This window comes from Dendropsophus ebraccatus, chromosome 5 (assembly GCF_027789765.1).
Source record: "Dendropsophus ebraccatus isolate aDenEbr1 chromosome 5, aDenEbr1.pat, whole genome shotgun sequence".
Classification (NCBI taxonomy): Eukaryota; Metazoa; Chordata; class Amphibia; order Anura; family Hylidae; genus Dendropsophus; species Dendropsophus ebraccatus.
Window position 1 is genome coordinate 103,610,491 of NC_091458.1, and position 16,106 is coordinate 103,626,596.

Genomic DNA, 16,106 nt, shown 5'->3' on the forward strand with positions numbered 1-16,106 from the left:
TGTGTTTTTCTTCAGTGTTAGTGTTCAGTGCCTCCACACCAACAGTGAACCCTCTATATCACTGTGTGACCCCCTCTATATCACTATGGCTGACATCTATGTCACATGCATCTGCCATTGTTGGCAGTGTTTTCTGTGTGTATGGTGAATATTTAGTTAGAAACATAGAAGATTGTCAGCAGAAAAAGATCACCTGCTCCATCTAGTCTAGTTTTGAATAGTTCAGGACATGGAGGCTGGAGACTGGCTGCATCCACTGCACACACAGAAGAAGCTGCTTTATATCTTTCCTCATTCCCTCAGAAATCGCCCCAGGATTAGGGAGAAGCTGCTGAGCCAGTGTGATAAATAACTCCCCTGGTATATGACCGGCCATTTATGAAGGAGCAGGAGTTGGAGTCGGTCCTGATAAAATTCAGGAGTCTGAGTTGGAGTCGAAGCTGCGGCTTACCCACTCCACAACCCTGTATGTGTGTGTCTAGATTATTATTAGGAAGTTAGGGTTTAAATCACTCAATTTCCCCTTTTTAAGTATATTCACAATGTAAATGTCTTACAGAAAACTTGCTTTTGTGCTGCACTTTGGGGTCTTGTGTCTAATTTCCATTCAGGAATAATTGTAAAAGGGCCAAAAAGCAGAGAACCATGCACCACAGCTGCAGATAGTATAGTGCTTGTACAAGCTGTTGACAAGGCTGCAGCACTTACAGTAGGTGAGCACTTTGGTCCCTTCAAACACCCCATCCAGTCTAAAAAGGATAGACCATCAATTTTGTCAAGCTTTGATAACACCTTTTGGTTTTTGCACATCTAAAATTGTTATTTTTATCATTGACGTCAATTGGTAATAGACTTAATTGGTGTCAATTTACAATTATGAATTTACTATTTCAGTAATGAAAGCCTAAATAATGTTACAGAACAGCTGCCAATTTTCCCTTTAGAAAGGGTCGTTTTCTTACTGACAAAACTACACGGCCAGTTATAATCTGCCTGCTCCTCTTGTCTCCCCTCCACCATATTAAGTTGCTATGGCAGCCCCTCATTACCATCAGGCCAGCGTGTGTTCAGGAGCTGGATAGCACAAGTGCACTGCTTCATCTGCTTCAGGAGATTAATTCATTATACCCCTCATTAGAATACTCATCTACTATCCAGAAGCCCAGTGTCAGGCCTGTCATTAGGTTACTTTGGTCGCACAGGTTATTTTTTGTGTTGGTTGTCTATGATTTATAGAAACTACTTTAACTTTTGTCCTTTCTCCTATCCTATCAAGATACTGATAGAATAGATCAGCTCCAAAGAAAGGCTAAAAAATGAAAAGGATGGATAGGTTACCTGATATTTAGTGCTGAAGAACACGCAAAAGACAGACAACAAAGTGCTGCGTTGGATGTCTAGGTGATTGGACAAAGTATAGCTTTATATCTGCATTATTTAACAACCTATACAACCATCAGCATATTGAGGCTGCGTTCACACGACGTATATTTCAGTCAGTATATTTCAGTCAGTATAGCAACCAAAACCAGGAGTGGATTAAAACCACAGAAAGGATCTGTTCACACAATGTTGAAACTGAGTGGATGGCCGCCGTTTAATGGCAAATATTTGCTGTTATTTTAGAACAACAGCTGTTATATTGAAACAATGGCCGTTATTTACTGTTATATGGCGGCCATCCACTCAATTTCAACATTGTGTGAACAGATCCTTTCTGTGTTTTTAATCCGCTCCTGGTTTTGGTTGCAATATGAGGACCACAATACTGACTGAAATATACGTAGTGTGAACCCAGCCTGAGGGAGTATAAATGATAAGAAAGAGGTACTGTATGCCCTTTACCACTGTGTATCTCTCAGTGGAGCTTCCTATGTGTTATTAATACATGGCACCTCAGTCACATATACACTGTATTACCTCTGGACTTCATTTACTGGATAATTAACCAACACCCTAATGGCTTCACTGAGTGGAAAAAAATCCACTGGGACTATATGTTTGTGCGGAAATGTTTGTTATATTTTTATCACCAATATCTAAGTGAATTCATTTGCTATACCTAATGAAGCTTTTTATAACCCATTAAATGTAACCTGTTGGCTCATACTAAGCTGATAGGAGAGGGTCCCCTGATGTGAGTCTGATCTAAAAGTAAGAGCCATGGGTGCCACAAAAAAAAGAACTTTTCATTCTATCCTGATGCCATTAGTTGCACTCCTGATGACATTATTACTGAAAATGAGATTGCTTCTCAGGACCGTGATGGCAAACCTATGACACGTATCTCAGCACTGACACGTAGCCGCCACGTGGCCGCATACAGAAAAGTATGCGGCTGCATGCAAGCTCCAGAACAGCCCCGTGGCCTTACAGTGCAGCCTGACCCCTCGACGTATTCCCCGCCCGACGTACCGCCCTGACGCAGCTACTGTGACGTCACCTGGCACAGTAGCTGCATACGGCTGGCCGCAGCGGTGCCGCACTCCAGCCCCGTCTTGCTCCTGCCACCTGCGTCGTCTTCCAACGCCACAGCCCGCATCCTGGACTGCAGCAGTATTGTAAGTGTGTGTGTGTGGGGAGGGATGTGGGTCAGGGAATTGGTGTCGGGGGATGGGTCAGGTGGGGTATTGTGTGGTTGGGGATGGGATCAGGTAGGGTAGTGTGTGGGGATGGGGTCAGGTGGGGTAGTGTGTATGTGGGTAAGGGGGTCGGGTGGTCTAGTGTGTATGGGCATAGGGGTCATGTGGGGTAGTGTGTGTGTGTGGAAGGTTCAAGTGGGGTAGTGTATGGGGAGGGATGGGGGTCAGGTGGGGTTGTGTGTGTGTGTGGAAGGGTCAGGTAGGGTAGTGTATGGAGAGGGATGAGGATCAGGTGGAGTAGTGTGTGTGTGTGTGTGTGTGTGTGTGTGTGTGGTTTGTAGTTTACTTCACACAATAATTATTTTTTGGTTTATTAAGTACTGTTATATATATTACAATTACATATTTTTGTTATTTAAACTATAAATATCGTGAAATTATGGTGTTTTTTCTTGAAGTGAAACACCATCCAAGTTATACTTGTTTTTTGCCGAATGCTGACACACCAAGCTCAAAATGTTGCCCATCACTGTGTCAGAAACACACAGGTGGAATGCCAGACATTCTTTACTGTTCTCTCTTTTGTTACTTTACCAAAATTAATGGAAAGAGTTGAAGTGAATCTGCCAGGTGCAATTCATGTTCCAAACTGCTGATACAGTGGTCCCTCAAGTTGCCGGACATACAGTACCTAAAAATATTGTATCTTAAAACCTATGGAAAAGTAGTAATTGAATATAAACGTTTAAAAATGTCAGCCCAAAATAAGAACAAAATGAAGATAATAAAAAAGTAGTCGATAACTGACACAGACAATGGAAGTTCCAACATATAACATTTAGAAAGAGTGCATACAATTTGTGTGCACAAGAGTAGGATATTTGAAAGCAGGATGCTCGGTAATCGTCATGTATCCTCAGTAAACTTTTTTAAAATAATGTCAGCTGAACCCGGAGGATTTGGCCGTCATTGTAAAGTGTATGGGGACCATTAGGATTTGGCTACAAGTTGATTACCAGTGGCATGACCAGCAATCGGCATGTCACACTGTCAATCACGCTAACTAGTGTCATGCTGCCAGATGATGTTGGTGGAGATAGGTTTCAGACGTGATGGCTTTTCACTGCCCTTTGGTTTCAATGCCTCTCCATAGAGAATATAGGAACAATTTGGCTGTGCGGAAAGTTCATGTGTATAGGTGGGAAAGAAGAGATAACTGTGGGGTGAACAATTGTTTGGCCATTAGTTAATGAAGATGTATAACCGCCTTTAGAGTCATATCTTGGTTCTTCCCCAATGTTCAAACAATCTTAGCAGATTTGACCATGCTGTGCTAACAGACCCTAAAAGCACTATATGTAGATCAAAGCTTTCCACAGTGGTATAATTGCATATGATGACAGCTTCTGCTTACTGTTTCAGGTTCTTCCTCTGGCTCACATAAGTGGAAACAGAAAACTTATCACGTTAATTAATCCCCAAGCTGTGAACCTCTCAGACTACAAAGAACGGCTCCAGCGAGCAATTGAGTCATATAAAAGGTACATTTTATACTGTAATAAGTAGAATATTTACTCAACGTATAGCAACATGACCTGCTTAGCTTCCAGAAGAAAACTGTATACATGTGTGAGAACTGGTCTATGTTTAGCATTTTTGTAAGTGGACAAATTTAATTTGCTTACTGTTGTAAGAAAAAAAAAGAGTAAACCCTTTGGAAATAACAGTTTTCCAGCCTTTATTACTAATAAAGTCTGATCTGTTATTATGGGGACTATGGCTCTTAGTGCAGCAATCCCCCCAGCCTCCACAGTGCTCCAGCGCTCATCACTGCTGAAGGGCAATCAGGCTAGACGATCAGTGGTATTGATCTTCATAGACTTATAAAGGAGTTTATCTCCTGCAATGAGTCAGATCAAGCAATCAGTGGTGGTCTCAGCAAAGAGTATTTTCAATATCTATATAACATAACAAACATTTTTTAAGTTATCATAGATGACAGCCAGATGTGTTGGGATAGTGAGTTCCAGAGTATGAGGGAAGCTTGGGAGGTATCTTGAAGGAGCAGACAAAGGGAGAGCACAGACGGCGGTCTTATGAGGATTGGAGATTGCGTGAGGTGAGAGGTGGATCAGTCGCACACCAGAGTTCCAGATTGATTGAAAGGGAGCAAGAATGTTAGATGGAAGGCCAGAGAAAATGATGTTGAAGTAGTCTAGGCAGAAGGTGATAAAGGCATGTAACAGTAGTTTCAGAGTTGAGGAAAAAGTGGATTTGGGAAATGTTTTTCATGTGAAGATGGCAGGAGGTGGCAAAGGCCTGAATGTGCAGTTTCAATGACAGAGATACTGGCTGGATAATGTATATACAGTTTTTTTCTTTTTTCATATAAATTGTACCTTATATGCAACATGTTAAATAAAACAAATAGAAAAAATAAATGTCGTCTTACTTTAAAGTAATAGAATACACTGTAGCCCTGACTGATTCCTGGCTATTTGTCCCAGTTGTCTGTGTCCTGCTTGACCTAGAAAGAATAACGAGAATAATGGAAAATGTTGTCTTCTCATCTTTATATGTAAATGATAAATGTATGTCTACGCTATGAAATGTAGCTCAATTCTGCTCTTCATTTGGAATTTAAATCACTCTTTTGTCTGTTATTTATCTATCCTTTGAACTGTATAATCTATTGGTTTAACTAGCATTATGCTAATCAACTTCACAGTGCACAATTCACCTTTTGTATTTTTTACTAGGCGCCTTAATCTAATCGTATGGAGGGCTTTATCCCAGGAGGAAAGAGACAAGTAAGGGTCCTCTTACATTTGATGGTCTTTAGCTATCCGCAGCTGCAAATAGGCGCTGATAGGGGAGATCAGCGCTCCTTTGCAGGGCCTTTACTAGGCACGATTAATCGAGCGGCCAGGCCACACGATTACAGAATCGTTTGTGTGACCATTTAAATGTATTGCTATCAGATGCACATCCCATGTTTACAAAGGGACATGTGCAGCTGACAGAGATGTTGAATGCATGTTTTCCTGTTCCTTGGCCGATCATTGACACCTTTACATGAGCCAATCATTACTAGAAGGAGCATTTTTAGCAGCCCTCCCTGCCGACATTTGGTCCATGTTAAAGGGTTATTCCCATGTTAACGGGGTATTCCGGTGAAATGAAATGTTTAGTTTAAAACGAAGGCTATTCTTACCTCTCTGTGCTCCCCCTGTGTCCTCCTGCGTCATCTTTGGGTCACAGGAGGAAACTGGGGGAGCGCAAAAAGGTAAGAATTGTCTGTTTGTTATGTTCTACACCAGGGCAACAACATATTAAAAGTTTAATTTAAGTGGAATATCCCTTTAAGTCATTATTTTGAGTGCCTTCTTGACTGTAATAAAAATATTAATTGTACCTTTGTTGTCTGCTACCGCATATGAAAGTGTACAGAAATAATTTATATATAAGGTTATGCAGAAATTTTATTCCAATAATTGCACCATGTTAGGTGGCTTACTTCTTTCTTCAAGTGCATGGAGGTTTTTTGGATGACACACAGAGGCACGACGTTAGATTTGTTGGTGTAAATGTAATAAACAAGTTGCACATTTCGCGGTCCCTTGTAGACGCTGTTCCTGGCTTTCCTCCATTCTCAACCAATCAGTAGCTGCAGCATTGTCCCACCTCAGTCACTGATTGGCTGAGCAGAGCAGTTCCTCTGGTTACAAGCTGTCACAAGAACTGGAAAATAGAAGAGACCAGCAGAGGACCAGGGATGGCGGCTGTGGAGGACCAAGACAGGGGCATATAACTTGTTTATTATGTTTACACCACCACCTTTTTTTTCCAGGACAACCACTTTAGAATTGTATTTTAACTGTATAATATCACAGTAGATTATTATTATGACTTATCATGAATGGTGTATAATTATGCATAATATTAATTTACTTGTTAAAGCTTTGACAGTGATGTTCCAATATCATATTTGGATAACAAAGAGGCGCTCCTACAAGCATTAGACAGACTAGGATGGCCTATACCAACTGAAGATGTAATGTTACTTGAGGATGAAATACATGCAGGAAAAACATATCTTAAACAAGCTTTGGATCTGCGGGAAATCACCAGTAAAAAAGCACTGACTGAAAATACAGATAAACAGGTAAAATGATAGTTGGTTGTAAGACATTCTACAATAAAACACTTTGAAAAATATTAGCGTCTGGTGGCTTGTCAAAAAAGTGCCAGATCACAAGCAGCATAGATGTGTCTTGTGATCTTTAAACTGCACATATATATATATATATATATATATATATATATATATATATATATCATATATATCATTGCCAGTCACAAATAACCCTGTTAACAGAGGAAGATGTGGTACCAGCAACAATAAATTTAAAAACCTGCTCTAAAAACCCTATCAGCCGAGAATAAGACCAATTATCAGCTGCAGAGGTGTTTCTACCAACGCTCATTGCCGATAATCAGTCAGTGTACAAGGCCTTTTAGATAGCTGGGGAATATTTCACCAAAGGGGGCAAACTAAGACCCTGTTATAAGAACATAAGTACATTAGTCAATAGTCCTGCTCTTACTAACGGCTTTATACAAAGGCCAAATTATCATTTCACACAATGATCACATCTACTGCAAATACCAATATAACCAATATTCACCCTATGGAATGCCCATATGGTGGTAGTTTCTAATATTACACACTAGCTGCAGAGCCTGTATAGGTGATTAACAACCTAATATTGTGATGTTTTAAATCAGTAACTCTTGCCAAGGGCAAATACAACAGTCAACTTACAATTAGCCCTTGATAAACCAAATGACACCTATATGTATAAAAAAAATGCCTTAGTAATGCCAATATTTGCCAAATACTTCCATAAAAACTCACCACTCCTTGAGAGAGAATTTACAAAGCACATTGGACGGTGAGGTGAAGGGGATGCGTTGCTGTCAGGTCTCATATGCTTAGGCCCTTTTGTGGTTTGGGTCTGAACACATGTTCTGGGTAGGTGGGCAATTTAACCACCATTATATGGTATTGAAATATTAAATGACTGATGTGGATCTTGAGATATGGGATGACACTTTTATATTATATAGCACATGAGTACTTGGATTTGTTTGTTTGTTTGTGGCCTATAAACTGTGTATATCAGCATATAGGGACCCCCTATGTCCCACCACCTTCTTCTTAATTATTTATTTGTCTATATATGATTGCAGTGACAGGTGACATCTTCTCTGATGTGAGGTATCCCCAAATTTGACATGTCAGTGTACCATACAATAATAATGTCTTCACTAATAATTCCCCAACTATGTCCAACATTCATAAAACCACTGTATGACTCCCAACTGTGCCCTATATAGTAATAAAGCCCCCTGTACTGCCATATAGTACTAATGGCCCTTTGTCCCTATATAGTAATAATGCCCCCCTGTGCTTCTATATAGTAATAATGCTACCTGTACTCCTACTCCTGCCTATACCTTCATATAGTGCTCACGACACCTATGCTCCCATAGGGCTGCATCCTACTTCTTCAGCCACCGGTAATCAAATGCTGAGGGTCCGGGTTCCGACAAACTGATAGATTCCCTTTAAAAGTTTTAAGTGCCAGTCAATTTCATTATGGAAAAACAGCATATTGTGTTCCACACCGATTTTTACCTTCTCAAATGGGGGAATTGGAGAATTTATTTTAACTGTCAGACAGTTTTAGCCTATTGCCTTACTGAAAAATAAAAACTTTACATTAGCATGGGATATATTTCTATGTTTTCTAACCTGCAATATGTACATAATTGAGAATTGGTAGCAAAATTCCACAACTGTAGAAAAGATCCTGGTTTACAAGTCAATGGAGGAAACACAGTAGGTCTATAGTGATCAACTTCCCCCCCACTTGATCTTAGGGATAACCAATTCTGAAATAAAATAAAAAAAAAACCAAAACATACAGAATGCTGTTAGTTTAATTTCACCAGTTTCCAATATCTTAATTGGAGCCTCTGCAAGCTATAATTTTTATGTTTTATGCCATGTGACAAAAGATGATTAAAGGGGTAGTGCAGCGTTTAATATTTATTCACTAAATAACACACATTACAAAGTTATACAACTTTGTAATGTGTGTTATTTAAGTGAATGGCCCCCTTCCCTGTGCTCCCCCCACCCCGGAAGTGTGGTGTATTATACTTACGTCTTCGCTGACGACCCCGGATGCCATCTTGGGTTGACGATGTCAACCCAAGTTGTATAACTCAAAGTTGTATAACTTTGTAATATACAACGGGACTTGTATAACTTTATAATGTGTGTTATTTAGTGAATAAATATTAAATGCCGCACTACCCCTTTAATGCTACTGTACATATTTAGGGGGACATTTATCATCAGACACAGAGGGCATTTTTGCGAATAATTTATGCACAGCCACTTGTTTTTCACATGAATTATTCGCATCTTGGTCCTCTGCAAGATTATGGCAGAGAGAGGGCAGGCAATGGGTGCGGCTTCACGCAGAGGGGGCACGGTCTCTGTGTGCGCCACATGTATAACAATTTATGTCGGCTTACCAGTGTAAATTGTTGCTAAAATCTGAGCTGGTGTAGATCTTCCTGCATGTGCATGGAATTTATGTTTACATAATTTCCGAGTGGCTATGCGCCGCCAGGGGGATTTTTATGACCATCGCAGGAGATGCCGGTCAAAATAAATTTCCCCTTAGCGTTAATAATTCTCATCTTCGTTTCTTGCAAAGAAAGCTTGACGGATCCTGCTGTCATTGATACAGCTATGTTTCAAGGTCATTGCCTATGATAAATTACTTCTGTCCTGGTTCTTATTGTGGACCTTGAGTTTTTCAGAACATCCGCTACTTCTTGTATTGACAAAGGTACTATGCTTTTGTGAAACAACATGTTGCCTTCACAATTCCTGCACAGACATTTAAATAGAAGTGTTTGGTCCATGCATTACATTTTACTAGGCACTAACAGGTAGATGGGCACTTAAATCAAGGTTTTATGTTAAACATATGTTAAACATTTTTTTTCTAACCACTAAACCTAAGAGTAAGCGGACGCTTCCACTCTGTCTGTGATAGTAAGAATGAGACAAGTAAAGGTAACAGCAGTATACAGTAGCAGATTATAATAGGTCCGTTTCGGGCGGTAGCCTGGGGCCCTGAGCTCCTGGGGGGCCCATGGCTGCCCAAACAGACTTATACTTTTAGCGGTGTAAGGTCTCCTGGATACAGTTCTGCTATGATTTGCAAAAAATCGCTGCTTTTTTTGCATCAATTTTGCCTAAATCAGGGCATTATGACATTTTCTATCCTGTACTATGAACACCACACTAGTGCTGCCATAGTTACAGTGGGGTAGGGGGGCCCAGGCTTGGTGATCAGCCCGGGGCCTATGGTAAAGTTAATCCGCCCCTGGCAGTATATAGATAAGACATTAGCAGATCAGCATCCCCTCCCCAGTAGATAGACATTTCCAGAGAACATGCTTACAAACCTGCCCTATAAAAAAAATATACGGCCTGTGGATCCTTATTGTGCCTAAATTCTGTTAAAAGCAGTTCAGGCAAGAAGACTTAAATAAAATGTTCAAAAAATCTAAGAAAATAAAAACACATTAGAAAAAAATGTTTCCATATATGGCTCTAATGAGTTAATAAAAAAGAAAAACTAGGTGATACGTTCACTTTAAAGGGGTCACCCAGCCTGTAACAGTTTTTACCTGTCCCACTCCCCCTGCCGTCACCAGTTTCCCAACTCAACTACCCAGGCTTTGCCGCAGTCCTCTTCTTCAAAACTTCTCTTGACACACCATGTAGACAGGAAATGCACACTCAGCATACAGATCTCTGATGTTCCCGACAGACCGAGCCTCGCTCCAGCATCATCCTCATCTCTATTCAAGCTCCCCATATATATTGCTTTACTCAGTAACAGTCCTTTTTCTGTGCCGTGACCACAGATATGGCCTCTACTCCTCCCCCTGACCACTGAAGATCTGTCAGCAGTTTTAGGGGACAAAGGTGTTAATAGGTCCACCCTTATCAGAAACTGACATATGTTTTAAATATTTTCTTTGTAATTCACTTTTTATTGCTTTAAGTATATGCATGTAAAGATAATGGGGCACATTTATCAAGAAAATTTAGGGGCTACAGGCAGGGCTGCACTGCCTCTTTAAAAAGCTGTCAGCAGTTTTGATAAAACTGCTGATGGGTCATCTTTAAAGGGGTACTCCAGCGAAAATCTTTTTCTTTCAAATCAACTGATATCAGAAAGTTATATAGATTTGTATTTTACTTCTATTAAAAAAAATCTCCAGTCTTCCCATACCTATCAGCTGCTGTATGTCATGCAGGAAATGTTTTATTTTCAGTCTGACACACTGCTCTCTGCTGACATCTCTGGCCGAGACAGGAACTCTGTCTCAGTTTTCTATGAATCCCCATAGAAAACCTCTCCTGCTCTGGACAGTTCCTGTCTGGGCCAGAGATGTCAGCAGAGAGCATTGTGTCAGACTGAAAATAAGGCAACATTTCCTGCATGACATACAGCAGCTGATAGGTATGGGAAGACTGGAGATTTTTTAATAGAAGTAAATTACAAATCTATATAACTTTCTGATACCAGTTGGTTTGAAGGAAAAAGATTTTCGCTGGACAACCCCTTTAAGATGGTTGGCAGACCGTTATGTCTGTGTTTACATTAGCCTTTGCTACTATTTGTCCAGTATGAACCATTATATATATATATATGAATCCCACCTGCCTCAGCGTTGCATAATTTGTCTTTGTCCTCTCCCGCCGCCCTCCGCACAAATAATTGAAATGTCCGTCACATCTACTCAGTGTGAACTTACTCTAAAAGTGTATTTTCCTAACAGATGAATCGTGAAGAGCTGGAAAAGTTAAAGAAGAAACACAAGTCGAAAAAGTTTTTGGACACACTAAGAGGTCAAAAAGTTATTGCAAGGTCTGAGATTGATGGATTTTACTATCCAGGTATTCAGTCATGCTACAGTTTTGTAACCCTTGGCTTGATAATGCAAATATTCATAGATATTTGTTTGTTTATGTTATGATATCCCATTAAGTGAGTCCTGCAGGGGAGTAGGTAGAGATGGCTAATTCCTATAGCAAAGTATACAAGGAGCAACTATAAGGGACAAATATTACCACCATACACTGACTAGGCCTCTCTCTGCACGCCTATAGTATGGTTATGCCTCCCTGTATATACACCCAAGAGGTAGTATCCCCCCCCCCAAGTAGTCTTCCCAGTAGCTAGCCCTGGGTAACCCCACCCCCCAGTATGTAGTATTCTTCATGCAGGCATTTCTTAATAGTTAGCACTCAACCACCACCTGTTCGTCATCCTCCTGTAGGCAACCCCCTAGTAGTTAGTGCCTTCCCAGTATGTAGTGTTCTCCAATGTTATAGGTATCCCATTGTAGGTAATCCCCCTGTGAGTTAGCCCTCTCCCCAGTAGATAGCATCTCCACTAGTATGTTCCCTCCCCTAGTAGATAGTGTTCTAGTGTTCCCATGGTAGCCATTTCCCCTAGTATTCTGCCCCCCCCCCCTGAGATAGTGACCCCTGTGGTAGCCATCTCCACTAGTATTCCCCCTCCCCAGTAGATAGTGTCCCCCATGGTAGTCATCTCCCCTAGTATCACCCATACTCACATGGCTCAAGGTCTGCATCAGTTCTCCAGGGTTTTCTGTCATTGCTGTGTGAGCGCATGAGTGCACCGTAGCACTGAAAGAGGGAAGGGACGGCCTCTGGTGGCTGGAGGCAGAATGCTGCCTGTGCCACAAGAGAGGTTGGCAGGGTGCGGATTTAAAGCGCAACTGTCATTTCAGGGCCATTTTTCTGAAAACATTAAATATCAACAGTACAAGCGATTTTAAGAAACTCTGTAATAGGTTTTATGTACTAAAAGAGTCTCCTTCTGTACTGAAAAAGCAATCTCCCAGCCTCCCCCCTCACATCAAATGAAGCAGGATTTCTGTCTCCATTATGTGGCTATGGAGAGGGGAGGGGCTGTTAGGAGTGACTGAGCACGGAGGATTTCTGCAGAGCACAACACCCTGCAATCTTGTCTCAGTAAGTTCATAGATAAGCACTGACCTTTCTGACCCCAGAATCCTGCGGCTTAGGAGCCCAGAGAGTCTACAAACAGCTGACCTTCATGTCACCTCTTCCTGCTCCCTTAGCCCCTCCCCCCTTCATAGGCTTACAATGGAGAGAGCAGAACCCGTCTTCACTGGCTTCTCTGTAATGAAGACGTGTTTGCCTGATAATTCACAGATAAGAAGTCAGGGGGGGAGGCTGGGAGATTGCTTCTTGAGTACAGAAGGAGGCTTTTTTTGGCTGAAGAAACCTATTACAGAGTTTCTTAAAATCGCTTACACTACTGATTTCTGCAATAAAAAAAAAACATGACAGTTACGCTTTAACTATAGGATAATAAGAAAGGAATTACTAGGGCAGACTAGATGGACCAGGGGGTCTTTTTTTGCCGACAATTTTCTATGTTTGTAATATGCTTTTTCCCACATAGGCACTGTGCTCAAAAGTATTAACCCTCGGACTGCCCTTGTGGATTTTTGGCTCGGAGAAAATGAAGTTGTCCCTATTAGATTTATAATACAGACTGGAGGAGCTCTGCCCTGGCCAATCCTGAAGGTTTTGTCTTTTATTATTTGGTATCCATTATGTTAATTAAAATGCATACATTTAATCATGAACAAAAAATTTTTTACAGAACACTATGAATTATGGTTCTCTTCTGGGTCTTATTTTTAGATAGTAATGTTGATAATTCTCTTGTAGGCTTTCTGTATCATCACGAATAGGTACAAAACCAAAGCAACATCTGATGTAGCATATTGCTGCCAAAATGCCGCAACCATTTGGGAATAGTCCAGAGTATTTGACCACACTGCCGGCAGCAGATAATGGACTCTTTCATTTTATTTTCCACTTTTTTTGCGTAGAGCATTAATTTGCTGTGTAATGCAGCTGGTTGGCTCTGGTGCTGGGTGTCGGCACCCCGCTGATCAGTCTATTCTGGCTGGAAAACCTCTTTTTAAAGTGTCCTTAAAGATATTTTAGCTTTTTTCAAGGGTGTACTGTACCTTGTAAAGGTGCTGTGATCAATTCTGAACATGTTATGTAAACACCCTCTTAATGCTGGGGCTGGCAGCTTTATACTGAGAACCAGCGAGCTAAGGACCTAATGCAGAGCATACATTATATCTCTTGTTAACATGTTTGTGCTTCCAGGTTGGTGATTGTGTTTTCTCAAAAACTGGGGCAAGAGGAGGAGGAGGCTGCTATGTACCTGCAGTGGTCATAGCAACACCAAGGACGGATGCAGCGGACAAACTGTACACAGTTCTGAAGTACGACAAAAGAAAAGTAAGTGTTGCCGCACATCTCTCTGGATTACAAAACAATATGATGTAAATTGTAAAATGTTTGCTGTCATGTAATAGAACCTGCATTATACTCGGTTCATCATTCAATTGAAACACGTAGCAAAATAAAACTTAACATGTCTATTGAATAAAGCTCTTCATAGGTAGATTCGGTTTTGTTTTACTGCGTGAACATTGTAATGTCAGGTATTTTCTTTATTATAAGAAGATTATATCATTATATATATCTTTATAATTGGGTCGTCTAGTGTCCCTGATCCACACCAACCACAAGGAAGAGCTGCAGGAAGGGCTTGTCTGCTCTCCCTCTTATGCTGCAGGAGCTGGGCTCCATAGACTTACACAGACAATTACACAGACAGATTTTACAGCCAAAGCCAGGAATGGATTTGAAAAGATGACAAATCTCAGTCTTTCCTTTATGACTTGTTCCCTGTTTATACTCTGTTCCTGGCTTTGTCCTCAAAAATCTGTCAGATAAATCTGTCTGTGTAGAGGCACCCTTACTCTAGAATCTTTCTCTTGAAGTAGCAAAGCACTTCTCTCAGTTCATTTTAGTGATCAGTAGGGCCTGAACATAGTAGGGCTTTAAAGGAAACAAATGATTTCTCCTAATAAAGCGTTCTCTTACCATACTTGGTGTGCTGTCCTCTGTTAGGCATATAGGAGAAAATGTTGTTTTATTCCGGCTTGCTGAAGAGAGAGAGATAGGAACTAGTCATCTGGGCTGTAACTAGTCACAGCTCTCTGTCTGTCAGCAGGCTCTGCAGGGATGATTGACAGGAAAAGGGGCTTCAAACAGGCCTCATTGCCTGTCAATCATTCCTGCAGAGCATGCAGACAGGTACAGAGCCTTGACTAGTTATGGCCAAGATGACCTTCGCCTCTCCCCCTGCAGTGCGTTTTGGAGTAAAACAACATTTTTGGCAATTTTTACTTTTGACACTGTCCTTGTTACCGCCTTAACTATTGAATTCAATGGATTTTAGATTAAAGACCCACCCAAAGGGCAGAATAATGTACCAACAGTCGCCATTGTTATGACGGGCGTCCCGAAACAAGAAATGATGTCATTTTGAACTCAAGATGATGGCCGTTTTAAAAAATAAAAACCTGAAAGAAAAAAAAGCCATGTGAACACAGCCTTTTCATAACCACATTGAGGGATTTGTCTGCAGACCATTGCACACCTTACATACCCACAATGCCAGCTCATGACTTTCTTCATGAGCTATGTGCTGCCAAATAGGAAGTGGTCATAATAACGTGATTTGACTTTGTAGCTTAACAATGCACATTTAACACTGTAATACTTAAAATAAATATTCAAATGAATGAAAATGCACGGCTTAAATTGAAATCCCATTTATCCTCTGCACTCTTCACTTTATTTCACTGTGTTGATTTGGCTGAAGAAGGTGAAATAAATCTGCAAACATTAACAAGAGCTCTGTCTCATTTCAGGAACATTGTTTAAGAAGTGAGCTCATTAAAATCACTCCATCTCAATTTGCCGTTTCCTGTGGATATATTAGAAAAGCACAGATGATTGATTTTACGATGTGAGTATAATTCTGCCTTTTCTCAGAATTATTTGTTGGAAATATACAAGATTTAAAATGAGAGAATTGCTAAATCATGCAAAGTGGGCCTCATGTATAATTCCGGCACTTTTAAATTTCCCTCTGTCATCAGATAAAAAGAATACAGATAGAATACATTCCCTCTCTCTCAGAGAGTGCCATAGGAGATACATACAGAGTGTTACCTGTGTGTATGCTGCTGCTAACCTGCCTTATTTTAGGCTTCCCGCAGCTGTCATTGGAATTCTTCTGTTCACATTGTCCTAGTCTATGTAGCAATGGTGACAGTAAGAAAACAGGACCTGTCTGCGTCTTGTGGCTGCTCTAGGGACCAGTCACTGCTATTTTTTTTTTTTTTATTTCAAGTAATGCTATAAGAACCTATCAGCAGCTAAACTGGCTAAAAATAAGCTCTTGACCAGATAGAACTGCTTGTCAGGAT

At 40.7% G+C, this 16,106-nt stretch overlaps 1 protein-coding gene across 1 annotated transcript in view; it reads left to right on the forward strand.

Moving 5' to 3' along the window:
* The window catches only part of VWA3B (von Willebrand factor A domain containing 3B), a 92,755-nt gene that overhangs the window by 42,744 nt on the left and 33,905 nt on the right, over window positions 1-16,106 (forward strand). The window contains 7 exon segments of the mRNA XM_069972949.1: window positions 4,005-4,123; window positions 5,342-5,392; window positions 6,543-6,747; window positions 11,523-11,640; window positions 13,202-13,326; window positions 13,927-14,061; window positions 15,546-15,643. Of these exon segments, the coding sequence (XP_069829050.1) occupies window positions 4,005-4,123; window positions 5,342-5,392; window positions 6,543-6,747; window positions 11,523-11,640; window positions 13,202-13,326; window positions 13,927-14,061; window positions 15,546-15,643 (851 nt within the window).